The following is an 18,144-nucleotide window of genomic DNA, read 5'->3' on the forward strand; positions in this document are numbered from 1 at the left end:
GCGTGACCGAGACCTGGGTGAGGGACGGGGAGACAGTAGCCCTCTCCCAGATGTCCCCCCCGGGATACTCGGTCTTTCACCAATCACGGATGAGCGGGCGGGGGGGAGGGGTAGCACTACTCATACGGGAGGATTACTCCTTTCGGGCTCTCCCGGATCCAAAGATTGATGGGATTGAATGCACCGGTCTGGCATGGGATGTTGGAGAGGGGTTGGCGGTTTGGCTGGTGTACCGTCCGCCCAACGCACCAGCTAACGCCTTACCATCACTATTGGAGGCAGTGGCGGGCTGGGCGTTGGAGTACCCGAGGCTTATGGTCCTGGGTGACTTCAACGTCCATGCCGACGACACGGCCTCCACTCAGGCGATGGACCTAGTGTCGTCCATGGCGACACTGGGACTCTCTCAATTTGTCACGACTCCCACGCATCAGGCCGGGCATACATTAGACCTGATCTTTGCAGCCGGGATTTTGGTGAACGATATCGCCGTAGAAGCGGTACCATGGTCGGATCACCTAGCCCTTAAGGCCCGTGTGGGGATGCCGCCCCAACCCTGTATGGGCGGAGAGCCTATTTTGGCTCGCCCTCGGGGCTTGATGGACCCGGAACGGTTCCAAACGGCCCTAAGGGATCCCTGGCCCACTGGCAATTCCCTCGATGACCTGGTGGAAATCTGGCAGGGCCAGCTGTCCAGGGCTATCGACGAAATTGCACCCCGGCGCCCTCTGCGCCCTCGCACGAAGCTGGCTCCATGGTATACCTTGGAGTTACGCCAGCTGAAACAAGGGCTCAGACGACTAGAGAGGCAGTGGAGGCATACTCGGGACGAAGCAACGAGAACATCCTATAGAACGTTTATGAAGTCTTATGAGGTGGCAGTCAAGGCTGCAAAGAAAGATTACTTTGCAACCAAGATTGCATCTGCAAATTCGCGCCCAGCACAATTATTTAGAATAATTGGGGATCTTACAACGTTGCCACAAGGCAAACCAAATGTTAGAGAATTAGGAATAGGCTGTGAGGCATTTGCGAAATATTTTGCAGATAAAATCTCGCTGCTCCGCCAAGACCTGCCTACCACATTAGATACAGTGAGTGAAATTGAGGCTCCGTGCCTGTCTTCAGGTTTAGTGCTGGACCACTTCGACCCACTCAGCCTGGAGGAAGTCGACAGAATCCTCTCTGCTGCTCGCCCGACAACATGTGATCTGGACCCTTGCCCCTCCTGGCTGATTAAATCTTGCCAAGGGGAGCTTAGATGCCCTTTACGGGACATCATAAATAGATCCCTTTTAGAGGGGCATTTTCCAACACCTCTGAAAGAGGCTTTGGTCCGCCCTCTCCTGAAAAAAGCTACAGCAGACCCGGCCGAATTGGCGAACTACCGGCCGGTGTCCAATTTACCGTTCTTAGGTAAAATTATTGAGAGGGCCGTGGCGTTGCAGCTACAGGGGTTTCTGGATGACGCTTCTGTCTTAGACCCATGTCAGTCTGGTTTCCGGCCGGGCCATGGGACGGAGACGGTGCTGGTCGCCTTAGTGGATGACCTCCAACGGCAACTGGATCGGGGCGGCGTTGCGGTACTGATGCTGTTAGATCTGTCGGCTGCATTTGATACAGTCGACCATCGGCTACTGACGCGCCGTCTCGCCGACATTGGGGTCGAGGGGTTGGCCTTGCAATGGCTTTCCTCCTTTCTCCTAGGTCGGGGACAGAGGGTGGCTATCGGGAGCGAGCGGTCCCGGAGGCGCACACTGGATTGTGGGGTGCCCCAGGGAGCAGTTCTCTCCCCGATGCTGTTTAACATCTATATGCGCCCCCTTGCCCAGATTGCCCGGCGGTTTGGGCTGGGTTGTCATCAATATGCAGATGACACCCAGCTCTATCTACTAATGGATGGCTGGCCCGACCCCGCTCCAGGGAATCTCGACCGGGCATTACAGGCTGTTGCGACATGGCTCAGGCTGAGTGGGCTGAAGTTGAACCCAGCGAAGACAGAGGTCCTATGCGTGGGTCGCGGCGCTCTGGGAAGGGAAATAGCTCTCCCGGCCTTCGATGGTGCGCCATTGAAAGCAGCGCGCCAGGTAAAGAGTCTGGGTGTTTTACTGGAGCCTTCATTATCGATGGAGGCCCAGATAGCAGCCACTGCCAAGTCAGCATTCTTCCATCTGAGGCGGGCAAGGCAGTTGGCCCCTTTCCTTGAGCGCCGGGACCTCGCAACAGTGATCCACGCAACGGTCACCTCAAGACTAGACTACTGTAACGCCCTCTACTTGGGGCTACCTCTGTGCCGGACCCGGAAGTTGCAGCTAGTGCAGAACGCGGCGGCCAGGCTGTTGTTGGGACTCCCGAAACGGGAGCATATATGGCCGGGACTACGTGAACTGCACTGGCTGCCGATTATATACCGGGTCCAGTACAAAGTGTTGGTCGTTACCTTTAAAGCCTTATATGGCCGAGGACCTGCCTACCTGAGGGACTGTCTTTCCCCATATGAACCCCAGAGAGCACTGAGGTCAACGGGGAAAAACCTAATGACTATCCCTGGGCCGAAGGAAGTTAAATATCAGAGCACCAGAATACGGGCCTTTTCGATCGCGGCCCCTACCCTATGGAACCGACTCCCCGAGGAGGTGCGGGCCCTGCGGAGCCTTGAACAGTTCCGCAGGGCCTGCAAGACCATCCTTTTTAAATCAGCATATTCGGACTGCTAAGAAAAATGGTAATTAAAGATCCGCCAATGCGGTCCAAAGATCTATACCGCAGTATAATTGTATCTACTAGACTGGTTTTTAATTCAATGTTTTAATGTTTTATTGTTCTATATTGTAATTCTAATGTTTTATTTATTATGGTGTGTTTTTATGGATTGCTGTTAGCCGCCCTGAGCCTGCCAAGGTGGGGGAGGGCGGGATATAAATGAAATTAATAAATAAAAAATAAATAAATAAATAAATAAACAGTGCAATCCTAAGAGCACTTTCGTGGGAGCAAGCCCCATTGAATATACCTTAGTAGAATTCAGAGTAGACCTGCTTAGTGTTGCTCTGAAAGTCTGCTAAAATCTGAATCCCTTTTCTCTCTCTAAATTCTACCAGCCCACTTCTTAAGTTCTTTAACTCTGATTTTGGCTTGACCTGCACAGAGACAGCCTCTTGGCTCTCTGATGCGAGCAGCAGCTTATGAGAAAATTCTGTCACTTATCTCTGATATTATCTTACTCGCTGGACCATCTACCCCTTTTCTCACCAGCTGCACTTGCAGATAGTACTCTGAGCGCCAGTTTGGAGTAGTGGTGAAGTGTGCAGACTCTTATCTGGGAGAACCGGGTTTGATTCCCCACTCCTCCACTTGCACCTGCTAGCATGGCCTTGGGTCAGCCATAGCTCTGGCAGAGGTTGCCCTTGAAAGGGCAGCTGCTGTGAGAGTCTTCTCCAGCCCCACCCACCTCACAGGCTGTCTGTTGTGGTGGGGGGGGGAAGGGAAAGGAGATTGTGAGCCGCTCTGAGACTCTTCGGAGTGGAGGGCGGGATATAAATCCAATATCTTCATCTACCTCACAGGGTGTCTGTTGTGGGGGAGGAAGGTAAAGGAGATTGTGAGCCGCTCTGAGACTCTTCGGCGTGGAGGGCGGGATATAAATCCAATCTCTTCTTCTTCTCACACTTGCCAGTGTCCATCTATGTTTCGATCTGATGGTGGGATCAGCTGGGATTTGGTGAGAACCTTCCCCTTGTCTGATCTGGTCCCAGCAACTAACTTCAATATCTTTTCTGCCAGAAACATTTTTTTCTTCTCATCTAAGATTGTCCTTGGATAAACTCTTTCTTACCGACCCACATTCTTCTAGCAGCTAACTCCAGGCCTTTGGCTTCCAGCAATTTCTAAGTGCTATAAGCAATGTAAATGGCTTAAATCCCTCATAAGAGAACCAAACAAAATTTTTCCGTAGCACAGGTTAACAACCTTCTTTGTTGGTTCAGCCTGCCCCATCCAATCCTGATTATCTAAATGACAGAGGTGGGAAGGGCCATCAAGTCCCTGGACCCGGATAGCCCAATCTCATCAGATCTCAGAAATAAAGCAGGGTCAGCCTTGTATTTTGGTTATTTGGATGGGCGATCTCCAAGGAATACCAGGGTCGTGACACAGAGCCAAGCGATGGCAAGCTACCTCTGAAACGTCTCTTGCCTTAAAAACAAGTCCAACTCATAAGAACATAAGAGAAGCCATGCTGGATCATTCCAATGGCCCATCCAGTCTGACCATCCAATTGGTCCCAGTCCGGACCAATGGCCCATCCAATCTGACCAGGCCGATGGCCCATCCAGTCTTGGCTGACCCAAGGCCATTCCAGCAGCTGCAAGTGGAGGAGTGGGGGATCAAACCTGGTTCTCCCAGATAAGAGTCCGCACACTCTGTATCACACAGTGGCTAAAAAACCCAGGTGCCATCAGGAGGTCCATCAGTGGGGCTAGGACACTAGAAGCCCAAAGCACCAAGAATACAGAGCATCACTGCCCCAGACAGAGAGTTCCAACAAAACACTGTGGCTAATAGCCCCTGATGGGCCTCTGCTCCATATTCTTATCCAATCCCAGCTTCAAGAGGCAATTGGATAAACATCTGGAGCAGAGGTTCATCAGGGGCTATTAGCCACAGTGTATTGTTGGAACTCTCTGTCTGGGGCAAGTGATGCACCTAGTGGTGCATAGTGCTAAAAGAGCTAGAACTTCTGTTTGCCAGACAAACTTAGGATCCCCTTGCTATATCACACACACTGCCATACCAAGATGATGATGATGCTATCAAGTTTCAGCCAACATAGCAACTCTGTAGGGTCTTCAAGGCAAGAGATGTTCAGAATCATATAGAATCGTATGCCATCGCCTGTCATCTCTGGACTTTCTTGATGGTTTCCCATTCAAGTATGGACCAGGGCTGACCCTGCTTAGCTTCTGAGATCTGAGGAGACCAAGTTAGCAAGGGCCATCCAGGTCAGGGTATCCAAACACTTCTGGGAAACTCACAAAAGAGCATTTTGTGAAGACCAGCTGAGAACTCTCCTCAGTTTGCCTCATTCCTTGCTTTGCAAAGACCAGGCAGTTTCCCCCAAAAGAGGCAAGGGTGAGGATCCAATCTCTGCAGAGAAGGGGACAAAGGTCCTCCTCACCTTTGGCTGAGCCAAGCACGTCAGCATAGCTGAACCCTCCCACGAACACCAGTCCTCGGAAGGAGTCCAGGGACATCTCGCCAGAGCACAGGTCTTCCATGTTGAGGTCCCAGACCTGCAATGAGGACCAAGAGGGGTGAAAGAGGAAGAGACGGTTGAAATAAGGAAGCCAACTGAGCTTGCAGAGAACATCTGAAGATGAGAGATGAACTCTGTGACTCCCTGGCCTTTGGCACACCCACACAAACTCTTCGCTTCATCTTCATACCTGGGCTCCACCCCAGGTCCATCACTCCCCCTTACTGCCAGATTCTTCAAGACAAGACCATGGCTGTGACTCAGTGGCAGAACATCTGCTCGGCATACGGAAGGCCACAGGTTCAATTCCCAACATCTCCAGGATCAGGTGGCAGGAGTTGTGAAAGAGCTCTGCCTGAGACCCTGGAGAGCGGCTGCCAATCTGAGAGCCAGTTTGCTGTAGTGGTTAAGTGTGAAGCGAAGATTCCCCACTTTGATTTCCGGGTTTGATTCCCCATTCCCCAGCTCTCCCAGAAGCTGCCCTTTCAAGGACAACTGTGCAAGAGCTGACCCAAGGCCATTCCAGCAGCTGCAAGTGGAGGAGTGGGGAATCACACCCGGTTCTCCCAGATAAGAGTCCGCGCACTTCACCACTACACCAAACTGTACTCTGCTTGCGAATGAATCAAATGCAGTCCTACAGAACACGATCTTCAGCTGCTCACCTGAAACCCAGCCATGAGGAAAGCGGCCACCATTTCACGGTCCCCGTTGCTTCCTTCCTCCCGAAGCACAGCGACGCGGGGGGCAGGCAGGGCTGTGGGAGGGAGAAGAGGTAAAACCAAGAGGCACCTTTATACTGTGACGCAGTCACCCCTTCCTGGAATCAAGGGGCCGCGGCTCAGTGGCAGAGCAACCACTCGGCATGCAGAAGGTCCCAGGTTCAATACCCAGCATCTTCAGTTAAAAAGGACCAGGCAGTACGAGACATTAAAGACCTCTGACTGAAACCCTAAAGCAAGGGGGGGGGGTGGCCAAACTGTGGCTCGGGAGCCATACGTGGCTCTTTCACACATACCGTGTGGCTTCTAAAGTCCCCACTGCCTCACTGGCTGGCTTGGAGAAGGCATTTCTGTCTTTAAATCACTTTGTCAGCCAGCCAGCAGCTTGGAGAATGCATTTAAAGTTGCTTTCTTTCCACCTATCCCTCCCCCCATCTATTTGCCCGGCTGCCTGCCTTCCTTCCTGCTCTCCAACATCTGACATTCACGTCTTGCGGCTCTCAGACATCTGACATTCATTCTACGTGGCCCACCCCTGCCCTAAACAGCCACTGCTCGGCTGAGCAGACACAATCGGCCTTGACCGGCCGATGGTCTGATTCAGCAGAAGGCAGCTTCATGGGGGTATTCAACCCCTGCCTTAGAGTGCCCCCCCACCACCGTCCACTCTCCTACCAATTTCCTGCAGCAGAGGAAGCTCCTCGTGGGGGTTAAAGGTCATGACGAAGGTCGGTTCAGTGCGCTTGGCCAGCCCTGCCTCTTCCTGGGCCACGCTTTCGGGGTTGGCCTGCAGTCGCTCCAGCTGGAAACTGGTGGCTTCCCACCAGCCCCGTAACGTCCCCACTTTCTCAGCCAGCACCTCCTGGCCGTTCACGGAGACCCGGACCTGTAAGGAAGCGCCAGGTTTGTTAAGGAGCAAGGGGGTGGGCAAGAAGAAGAAGATATTGGATTTATATCCCGCCCTCCACGCCGAAGAGTCTCAGAGCGGCTCACAATCTCCTTTACCTTTCTCCCCCCACAACAGACACCCTGTGAGGTGGGTGGGGCTAGAGAGGACTCTCACAGCAGCTGCCCTTTCAAGGACAACCTCTGCCAGAGCTATGGCTGACCCAAGGCCATCTCAGCAGGTGCAAGTGCAGAAGTGGGGAATCAAACCCGGTTCTCCCAGATAAGAGTCCACACACTTAACCACTACACCAAACTGGCAGCGGGGGGTGGGGGGAAGGTGGAGGTGGTGCGCTCCAATGCCACAGAACGGTGTGCCCAAGGAGCCCAGGAAGGCTCCCCCCATCCCAAGCATTCTGCAAACCACACGAAGCAGAACTTTTCAAAAGGGAACAGGCCTCTCTCATCACGGACTGGGGCAGGGAAATGTGTTGTTTTTGTTGGCGTCATACCACATTCTGCATTGGGACAAAGTTGGAGTCCAGTGCCACCTTCAAGACCGACAAAGTTTTTATTCAAGGCATGAGATTTCACGTACACAAAGGTGCTGCTGGACTCTTAACTTTGTTCCATCGCTTCAGACCAACACGGCTGCCTGCCTGCCTGCATCTATCCACATTCTGCACAGTTACGTCCAGGGGTGGAATTCTAGCAGGAGCTCCTTTGCATATTAGGTCACACCCCCACGACATAGCCAATCCTCCAAGAGCTTACAAAAAAAGAACCTTGTAAGCTCTTGGAGGACTGGCTACATCAGGGTTGTGTGGCCAAATATGCAAAGGAGCCCCTGCTAGAATTCCAAGCTCTTGGAGGACTGGCTACATCAGGGGTGTGTGGCCAAATATGCAAAGGAGCCCCTGCTAGAATTCCAAGCTCTTGGAGGATTGGCTACATCAGGGTTGTGTGGCCAAATATGCAAAGGAGCCCCTGCTAGAATTCCAAGCTCTTGGAGGATTGGCTACATCAGGGGTGTGTGGCGTAATATGCAAAGGAGCTCCTGCTAGAATTCCAAGCTCTTGGAGGATTGGCTACATCAGGGGTGTGTGGCCTAACATGCAAAGGAGCTCCTGCTAGAATTCCAAGCTCTTGGAGGACTGGCTACATCAGGGGTGGGTGACCTAACATGCAAAGGAGCCCGTGCTAGAATTCCAAGCTCTTGGAGGATTGGCTACATCAGGGGTGTGTGGCCTAACAGGCAAAGGAGCTCCTGCTAGAATTCCACCCCTAGTTTACGTCCCATATGTGCTCTTTGTTTTCGGAATTCTGCAGGTGCAGCCCTGTTCGTTACTCATTAGACGGATCATTCTTTTTTGCAGGAAGGTGAAATCCAATTATCCATACGATGCATCTATGCAGGTAGGAAATACCACCTGGCTATGAGTTTGATGACCAAGATTCTAAGTCAGGGGCTCCCTCCCCACTGCCCCCACAGGTCTTCTTTCCTGGCCTCCCCATCTCTGCCAAAGTCCCTTCCCAATAGCCCTCCTTTTCCTAATGTTCAACTTCTCTGTTCCGCAGTGGCTGGCATACACTCACCATGGCACTGGCTCCCCGGGAACTCGAGTGCCCAACCGGCACACACCGCACCCCGGCTTCCCGGTACCGTCGGCAGACGTCAGCTGCTACTCCACGGGTCACCTCCAGCACCAGGCTGGGTTCCTCCGCAAACAGGACTTCCAGGGCTGGGGTACAGATGGAAGAGAGACCATGAGAAGAAGGCAGGCGAGAGAAGAGGACAGACTCTGCCATTGCCAGATTGGAGTCCCGAATAGGAACAAGAGGCGGCAACACAGCACAGAACAGAAAAACTGTGCAATAACATTTTTCCCCCAAAAAAACTTTGGTTCTTAATCGATTGCCGTACAAAGATACCACATGACACATACGTACATAGGGAGAGGCCCACTGCAGAAAACAAAGGAATCTTATTCAAATTCATTTACAAAAAAAGTTCATAAAAAGCACTCGATTTCTCCAAAACCTTTCAAACTTTCTGCGTGGACTCCAATCCCCTGAAGAAATCCGGCCCCCAAGGCACAAGTTCTCCTTACGTGTCAGTTCTCCTTATGCCTGATGGGAAGGTAGTGAATATTTTTGCTTGACGTCAAATTGTGGCTATTTTCAGAACAAAATGGCTCCAGAAATAGCATTTTAATGCGAAGAAGAATTGCAGGTTTATACCCCGCCCTTCTCTCTGAATCAGAGAGGCTTACAATCTCCTTTATCTCCTTCCCCACAACAGGCACCCTGTGAGGTGGGTGGGGCTGAGAGGGCTCTCCTAGCAGCTTCCCTTTCAAGGACAACCTCTGCCAGAGCTATGGCTGACCCAAGGCCATGCAAGCAGCTGCAAGCGGAGGAGTGGAGAATGAAACTTGGTTCTCCCAGATAAGAGTCCGCACACTTCACCACTACACCAAACTGGCTCTCTAAACATGGTCCTGAAACGTAGTCCTGAGTCGACTGACACATAAAGAGAATTTGTGCCTTTGGAGTCTTCTGAGAACGTGGCTCCCCAGGAACTCGAGTGTCCAACCGGCACACACCGCACTGATCCAGCAAGGCTGTTATGTTCTTATGCCACTCATTCTCCCACCAGTTCACTGACCGTTGACTCCAGGGGCTCCTAGCTCTATGTGGGCTCCACAGTTCCCTGCAAAAGCCATCTCCAGCAAACAAGTCAGGAGTCCCCCATCACTCACGTCATGTCCGGCAGAAATCAGTCCATCTGGAGTGGGGGGGGGGAGAAAAAAACGCTGCATTATCCAAAGAGCCAGGATTCATGAGTTGCCTTATACTAATTCAGACCCCTTTCTGAGAGAGGGTGAAGGAAGAGAGAAGAAGAATTGCAGATTTATACTCCGCCCTTCTCCCTGAATCAGAGCGGCTTACAATCTCCTATGTCTTCTCCCCCCACAGCAGACACCCTGTGAGGTGGGTAGGGCTGAGAGGGCTCTCACAGCAGCTGCCCTTTCAAGGACAACCTCTGCCAGAGCTATGGCTGACCTGAGGCCATTCCAGCAGGTGCAAGTGGAGGAGGAGGGAATCAAACCCGGTTCTCCCAGATAAGAGTCTTCCCTTTCAAGGACAATCTCTGCCAGAGCTACGGCTGACCCGAGGCCATTCCAGCAGTTGCAAGTGGAGGAGGGGGGAATCAAACCCGGTTCTCCCAGATAAGAGTCTCCCCTTTCAAGGACAACCTCTGCCAGAGCTATGGCTGACCCGAGGCCATTCCAGCAGGTGCAAGTGGAGGAGGGGGGAATCAAACCCGGTTCTCCCAGATAAGAGTCTCCCCTTTCAAGGACAACCTCTGCCAGAGCTATGGCTGACCCGAGGCCATTCCAGCAGGTGCAAGTGGAGGAGGGGGGAATCAAACCCAGTTCTCCCAGATAAGTCTCCCCTTTCAAGGACAACCTCTGCCAGAGCTATGGCTGACCCGAGGCCATTCCAGCAGGTGCAAGTGGAGGAGGGGGGAATCAAACCCAGTTCTTCCAGATAAGTCTCCCCTTTCAAGGACAACCTCTGCCAGAGCTATGGCTGACCTGAGGCCATTCCAGCAGGTGCAAGTGGAGGAGGGGGGAATCAAACCCGGTTCTCCCAGATAAGAGTCTCCCCTTTCAAGGACAACCTCTGCCAGAGCTATGGCTGACCCGAGGCCATTCCAGCAGGTGCAAGTGGAGGAGGGGGGAATCAAACCCGGTTCTCCCAGATAAGAGTCTCCCCTTTCAAGGACAACCTCTGCCAGAGCTATGGCTGACCCGAGGCCATTCCAGCAGGTGCAAGTGGAGGAGGGGGGAATCAAACCCGGTTCTCCCAGATAAGAGTCTCCCCTTTCAAGGACAACCTCTGCCAGAGCTATGGCTGACCCGAGGCCATTCCAGCAGGTGCAAGTGGAGGAGGGGGGAATCAAACCCAGTTCTCCCAGATAAGTCTCCCCTTTCAAGGACAACCTCTGCCAGAGCTATGGCTGACCCGAGGCCATTCCAGCAGGTGCAAGTGGAGGAGGGGGGAATCAAACCCGGTTCTCCCAGATAAGAGTCTCCCCTTTCAAGGACAACCTCTGCCAGAGCTATGGCTGACCCGAGGCCATTCCAGCAGGTGCAAGTGGAGGAGGGGGGAATCAAACCCGGTTCTCCCAGATAAGAGTCTCCCCTTTCAAGGACAACCTCTGCCAGAGCTATGGCTGACCCGAGGCCATTCCAGCAGCTGCAAGTGGAGGAGGGGGGAATCAAACCCGGTTCTCCCAGATAAGAGTCTCCCCTTTCAAGGACAACCTCTGCCAGAGCTACGGCTGACCCGAGGCCATTCCAGCAGCTGCAAGTGGAGGAGGGGGGAATCAAACCTGGTTTTCCCAGATAAGAGTCCGTGCACTTAACCACTACGCCAAACCTGCTCTCAGAGGGCCTGGAGTGGCCTTGTCTCTGCTCGTGCTTACCTTTCAGCAGCTCTTGGGTGACTTGGAAGCAAGAGACAAGAGTACTGGGACTATCTAGGTCTGGGGAAACGTCCCCCAATTGAGAGAAGCACTGGGCCAGCGCGCTGCCCCCCAGACGATGTCGATCTGGGTTGATTGCCACGTGAAGCAGGGTCCCTAGAAGAAGAGAGGGCATCACATCAAGGAGAAGGCAACTCTTCCCCCTGATCCCAATAATATTTGTTCCTTTGTGTTACAACCAACATTCCCTCTAAGCTAAGTTAGTGTGAGCTAGCACACAGTTTTTGAGTCTCCAGTGCACACTTTTTTGTCTTAGCTCAGGACAAAATGGCCCCAGAGCAAACTAATTGATGCAGCAGCTCAGAACGTTTAAAGCCAATAGCTCATGAAGTAGAATTTTTGTTCGCAAGACTCCGCAGCTTACAGAGAGAATTGCTGCACAGCCAAATCAGGTTTCCGGCAGCCAATCAACAGCTCCACTGGGCAAGAATCTCACTTGGCCCCACCCCCCTTCTGAAAACATTTGGTGGGCACCCTAGCATCCCCAGGCACCAAATTAGGGACCGCCAATCTATAACTTGAGCTTCTTTAAGAGGGGATTGGATAAGAATATGGAGCAGAGGTCCATCAGTGGCTATTAGCCACAGTATATATATGTGTGTGTGTGTGTATATATGTATATATGTAAATGTGTGTGTGTGTATATATATGTATGTATATACACACACACACACATATATTGGCCACTGTGTGACACAGAGTGTTGGACTGGATGGGCCACTGGCCTGATCCAACATGGCTTCTCTTCTGTTCTTCTGTCCAACATGGCTTCTCTTATGTTCTTATGTGACACAGAGTGTTGGACTGGATGGGCCATTGGCCTGATCCAACATGGCTTCTCTTCTGTTCTTATGTGACACAGAGTGTTGGACTGGATGGGCCATTGGCCTGATCCAACATGGCTTCTCTGATGTTCTTATGTTCTTGCCTCTCCAAGTCATTACCTCCCAAACAGACTCACTGGCTTCTTTGCCCAAACTGGCTTACATAAGTCATTTGCTGATGGCCTGGGAGTGGGAGAGAGAAAGATGGCTCCCCCTTTTCCATTTCACAGAAGCCTCATCTCCTGCTTCTCCAGAGGCAGTTCTCCGTTGCCACCAGCAACCAGAAATGCGACCACACGGCACACCCACCCTACGCCACTTCCTCCTGGGCCCGGCTAAACCAGAATCCCATCCGTTTTCTCATTAAATGCTTTTAGCAAACCCTTTTTTTACATTTAACGTGGGTTTTCTTAAAACACACAAACAGGGACAGTACATTTGATGAAGCTCCCAACCTTACCTTTGCCTTCTGGACATTTAAGATCGGGTGTGATGGTGGATCTGATATCTGGGCAGACGGCATAAGCCGAAATTACCAGGGTCCCTGTGGGAAGAGAGGACAAGGGGACTGCAGAGGGGTGTTTGCTGGAAAGGACAATAACGCTTGGAAGAGCTGAAGGCGGCGGGAAAAGAGGAAAACCCGACATGAGATGGATAGGCTCAATCAGTGCTTTTTTGGTAGAAAAAGTGCCGCAGGAACTCATTTGCACGTTAGGCCACTCTCCCTGATGTCACCACAGTTTCACACACGGGTTTTTTGTGTGGGAAAAGGCCAGCAGAAACTCATTTGCATATTAGGCCACACCTCCTGATGCCAAGCCAGCCGGAGCTGCGTTCCTGTGCGTTCCTGCTCAAAAAAAAAGGCCCAGGGCTAAAGCAAGGAAGCCACGGCCCTCAGCTAGCAAGGCCGTTAATGATAGGGTGCTTCAGAGGTCATTCATTCATAGGGTTGGCATTAAGTCAGGAGAGACCCGACAGCACACAACGCAACACCAATGAAGTTAAGCGATGTCAGTGACCTAGGAGGTGTTCATCTGTCCCTCCTCGGAAAGCAGGCACTGTCTGTCTGTGGAAGGGCTTTGTTGGCAGAAAAAGCCCAGCAGGAACTTATTTGCATATTAGGCCACATCTCCTGACATCACCATTGTTTCACGCAGGGCTTTTTTTGTGGGAGAAGACGAGCAGGAGTTCATTTGCATATCAGGCCACACTCCTGACACCAAGCCATTGGGAACTGTGTTCTTGCCTGGTCCATTAAACACAACAATACGAAAGCACCAGGTTGCTGGATGTCCTGGGCTTTGGTCAGGATCTCCTTTTTTGCCCAATCAACGAAGACACAACTGGGGAATCCATTTCCCTGGAGACTGTACAAAACCAGATCCCAAACCTTCATGGGTTTCCCCCAAAATGCTTTCAGTACTTTTAATTGTTGCTCTGAGATTTGTAAGTCTCTGATTCCATCCCCCTCCCCCCACACAAATGGGGCCTTTATTTACAACTTATTTTCAAAGAGCCTGTGTTGTGTTACGTTTAGAGCGTTGGGAAACCCAGGTTCGAACCCCAACTCTGCCATAGACGCTGTGTTCTCAGTCCAACCTACCTCACAGGGTCATTTGTTCAGAAGCAACAGAAAAAGGGGAGACTGTTGTAAGCTGCTTTGTCCCATTGGGAGAAAAGTGGGATATAAATTAACGTTTTAGGCAGCTATTCCTGTTAACTCAAAGTGGTCACAAAGGCTGCTTTAAAACTGTAACTCCCAAACAAAAGCCAATGGACTAGAAATGAGGATACAATTTTTAAAAAATATAGCCTGAATAAGCCTCAGACAAACAGCCGTGCTTCCAACTTAAAAGAGAGCAACTTCCGGATGTACTTAGAGTTGCCAAGCACTGCCTAGCAACTACAAGAGGGTTTTGGGTAGGGGAGCAGCACCCTGGGAGACAAAATAAAAATAAGGCCTGATGTACTTACAGAACATTCTGATTATTCCTAGAGTTACCCTTGTCACTTCTGGGTAGCTCTAGGAATCGCCAGGATCTCTATGGTAAGAACTTCCTGAAGGAGACACGGTTTTCTTTTTCTTTTTTAATTTTTCTCTCCAGGATGGTTGTGCCCACCCTGTTTCCACCCACCATAAGCTGGCAAAAGCCACAATTACTTGGAGGTTTCCTGCCATAAGGTGGCAAATCGGAACCATTGGGAGACACCAGGACAACCCTGTTCCCTTCTTACCAGGGGCTTTGACGGTTTCCGTGCCAACCCGAGCCGCCATGCTGAGTGAGTCCTTGCCTCCGTCCACAGCCACGCCCAGTTCCCCCATCACGGCGCACATTGCCTGGCAGGCCTCGGCCAAGGCTGCCCCCTCTCCTGGGAGTTTGGCTGCCCACATCCAGTTCCCGCTGCACTTCACGTCCTGCAAGGAAACAAAGATTCGCTCAGGGAGGACCAAAAGGAATGCAACCAGGGGTGTGTTTTTTGGGTTTTTTTAAAGCAGGAATGCTCAGGAACACAGTTCCACTGGTTTGGTGTCAGGGGGTGTGGCTTATTATGCAAATGAGTTCCTGCTAGGCTTTTTCTACAGAAAGCCTTGTGTGGCACAATGGTGGCATCAGGGGGTGTGGCCTAATATGCAAATAAGTTTGGCTGGGCTTTTTCCTACAAAAAGCCCTGTGTGACAGAAGGGGGTGTGGCCTACTATGCAAATGAGCTCCTGCTGGGCTTTTTCTACAGAAAAACCTAAAATGCATTACAGATTACATTGACACGAGGTGCATTAAACAAAGGAAAATTAGAAACTGCATCTTCTGAGAAACAATTTGAGGACAGAGGTCAAAGGAAGGATACAGCTTTTAGATACAGCGGGTGAAGAAGAAGATATTGGATTTATATCCCACCCTATACTCTGAATCTCAGAGCGGTCACAATCTCCTTTACCTCCCCCCCCACAACAGACACCCTGTGAGGTAGGTGAGGCTGAGAGAGCATTTTACAGCAGCTGCCCTTTCAAGGACAACTCCTACAAGAGCTATGGCTGACCCTCGGCCATTTCAGCAGCTGTAAGTGGAGGAGTGGGGAATCAAACCCGGTTCTCCCAGGTAAGAGCCCGCACACTTAACCACTACACCAAACTGGCTCTAAATAGCTTAGAACCGCTATTCTAAGGAATACTGGGATCCTACCGCAGAGTTTTCCTGCTAGGCCAAAAGTACACCCACTCTTAGCTTACAAGCATCAGATCGTATAAAAAAGGAGAAAGGCATTTGAAAACTCTTCTGAGAGTGGAAACAGCCAGCTCTGCAAGAGAAATGGAAACACAGGATTGGGGTGGGAGCTTTACCTTCAGGTCAGTGACGCGGGCGAAGACCAGATTAGTGAGGGCTTCTGCTACAGCAAGTCGAGCGCCGGCGGCTGGATCAATGAGCCCCTTGATCGGCTGCTCCCCCAGAGCCGTGGCTCCTCCCACTATCTCAAAAGGCGAGAGCGCCACCACTGCGACGTCCGCCAGAGGGGTGTGCAGGGGACCCACGCACTGCTGCTGAGCCACCAGCCCCGTCACCGACCGATCGACCTGTGCCAGGAGGGGAGAGAGTAGAAATACCTAGACTGGGGAAAGTTCCAACCAGCAGAACCCGCCAGCTGTTTATGAGAAAGAACCCAGAGACGCACATCTGTAAAGCCTGTTCTAAAAACAACAAGTTTCCCAGGTACCTTATTGGTCAGGTAACGTTTACTAGCCACAGAAGGTAGCCTCAGGACTCGCTGGAGGGCATCGACCACGTTTAGGTTACGGGGCAGATCCAGGGGCCGAAGGGCTCGTTTCACCCGTTTCAAAAGGAATTCCTGGAGGGAAGGGATTTTACAAGATTCAATGCATTATTACAAACTAAGCTGGAATGTTGGTGGAGCGAAGTATTATCAGGTCGCGGCAGGCTTACGGCAACCCTGGAGAGTTTTCAAGGCCAGAAATGTTCAGAGGTGGTTTGCCGTGGCCTGTCTCAGAATAGCAACCCTGGACTTCCTTGGGATGGGTGGGCGATCGGTTACCTTGCGCGGCATCTTCCCCAGAACCCATTCCAGCTTCAGGTTCACAGGGGTGGGCCTTCCTCCCGTTTGCCCCTCCTTCAGCTCTGCGTCGCTTGCCGGAACCTTTGTGTCATCCACCAGCACGATCTGTCAAGGGCCCGCCCCCAGAGAGGAACCACTTCAGCCGACAGCTTCCCGTCAAGACCCCTTGCCGTTTTACTGTCCTGTTCTAAAACACCCGCTATGCTTAGCTGAAAAACGAAAATATTTCGGCCCTCCAACACTGTCTGCCCGTCATGGTTGCCGCTATCTGTCAGAGTGTTCTGCTAAAGACTACTGCAGTGTGAGAATGTCTGCCTTGTAGCAATTTAGTATTTTGAACTTATCTCGCGCCAGAAAGTTAGGCGCGCATGTAACGGTTAATTGTTTCTATATATATTCACCCACCTGTGAACTGCCTTAATTTCGCCGCTGGCCTTGCCAGTGGTACTATCCTGTCTTGCAATAAACACTAATCCTGATGAAATCGAGAGTTGTTATTATTGAAGACAGACATAGACTTGGCATCTCCTTCCTGAACTCTGTTGCCTTCCCAATTAATTCCTCCCCCCACATCCCATGAGTCACCCCCGTCCCACTGGATTCCTGCCCACCCCTTCCCAGCATTCTAGACTGAGCCACTCCCACAAAGTCTCATGAACTGAAAGACCCTCACTGACCAAGCAAGATACGACTCTTAAATCGAGAGCTAGCGTGATGCAGTGGTGGTTACGGAGTCGGGCCGGGATCTGGGGAACCCGGGTTTGAATCCCCATGCTGCCACTAAAGCTTGCTGGGTGACCCTGGGCTAGTCAGGCACTCTCAGCCTAACCTACCTCGTGGGGTTGTTGTGAGGGAGCAAATGGCGTACAGAACAGTGAAAGCTGTTCGGTCCCCACCGGGGAGAAGGGAGGGATGTAAATAAATAAATATTTATCCATGTATCCATCCTGCCATCCACACCACTCAATCTATAGTTTAGGCATTCATTATACTATTAAAAATTTGGTCATCAATGGACCCCAAACCGGTCATCAAAGACCCTTCAAACATTTGTTAACACTCTGGCTTTCTATTCCTCCTTCGAAGGTGAACTGCATAGCTATGGAAACCTCTAATCTGCCTAGCTTGTCTGGAAAATGTTTCACAGCTTTTCTCTCCTTCCTGTACCTCTCAGTTTTACCCAGACTTGCAGAGCAACTGAGCAATTAACAGACTGCATTTGTTGCCTTATGACGCTCTCACCATCCTTCTCCCGTTCTGACACATAACTGCTTTATTGGTATCCCGTGCAAATGCTATCCAGACCAAATGTTCCTTCAATTTGTTAATTTCGCTATTTTTTCCACTGGATTCTAACTTTGTGCCACTTTGCATTCTTAACCGCTGCCCACCAGCTATATGTAGCTCTGCTCACTGTACTCCATTCCGTTGTCTGATGAAGTCTGCATGCTTGCAAAAGCTTCCATTCTGAATAAAACTTCGTTGGTCTTAAAGGTGCTCCTGGACTCCTTTCTTTCTGTACCTCTGTGAGAGAACACTGCGTTTCCTCCCCCCCCAAAAAAATAAATATACATCCCAGCAATTCCGGAACACAAGAGCAATTTCACAGATTGGTGGCAACCAACTTATGGCAACCCCAGCAAGAGGTTTCCAAGCAGAGGTGGTTTCCCATTGCCTTCCTCTGCGGAGTCTTCCTTGGTGGCCACCCATCCAAGTACTGACCCTGCTTAGTTTCCAAGATCAGGCCATACCATCCCTCCTTCCCTCCACTTCCTAGATAGCCCTGACCACATCAGGACAGTTTCTGTCTTGAATTTTGCTTGCTTCTGTCACTGATCC

General features: G+C 51.3%; 1 protein-coding gene across 1 annotated transcript in view; it reads right to left on the minus strand.

The window, feature by feature from the left end:
• PFAS (phosphoribosylformylglycinamidine synthase) overlaps nt 1-18,144 on the minus strand; it is a 38,197-nt gene that overhangs the window by 4,333 nt on the left and 15,720 nt on the right. The window contains exons 15-25 of the mRNA XM_060256196.1: nt 16,285-16,410; nt 15,949-16,080; nt 15,578-15,808; nt 14,473-14,653; nt 12,698-12,781; nt 11,354-11,509; nt 9,527-9,646; nt 8,458-8,603; nt 6,652-6,862; nt 5,920-6,011; nt 5,177-5,291 (exon numbers count right to left, since the gene is read on the minus strand). Of these exons, the coding sequence (XP_060112179.1) occupies nt 5,177-5,291; nt 5,920-6,011; nt 6,652-6,862; nt 8,458-8,603; nt 9,527-9,646; nt 11,354-11,509; nt 12,698-12,781; nt 14,473-14,653; nt 15,578-15,808; nt 15,949-16,080; nt 16,285-16,410 (1,594 nt within the window). The remainder of the gene's footprint in view (nt 1-5,176; nt 5,292-5,919; nt 6,012-6,651; nt 6,863-8,457; nt 8,604-9,526; nt 9,647-11,353; nt 11,510-12,697; nt 12,782-14,472; nt 14,654-15,577; nt 15,809-15,948; nt 16,081-16,284; nt 16,411-18,144) is intronic.

The sequence above is a fragment of the Heteronotia binoei genome, chromosome 15 (genome assembly GCF_032191835.1).
Source record: "Heteronotia binoei isolate CCM8104 ecotype False Entrance Well chromosome 15, APGP_CSIRO_Hbin_v1, whole genome shotgun sequence".
NCBI classification, from domain to species: domain Eukaryota; kingdom Metazoa; phylum Chordata; class Lepidosauria; order Squamata; family Gekkonidae; genus Heteronotia; species Heteronotia binoei.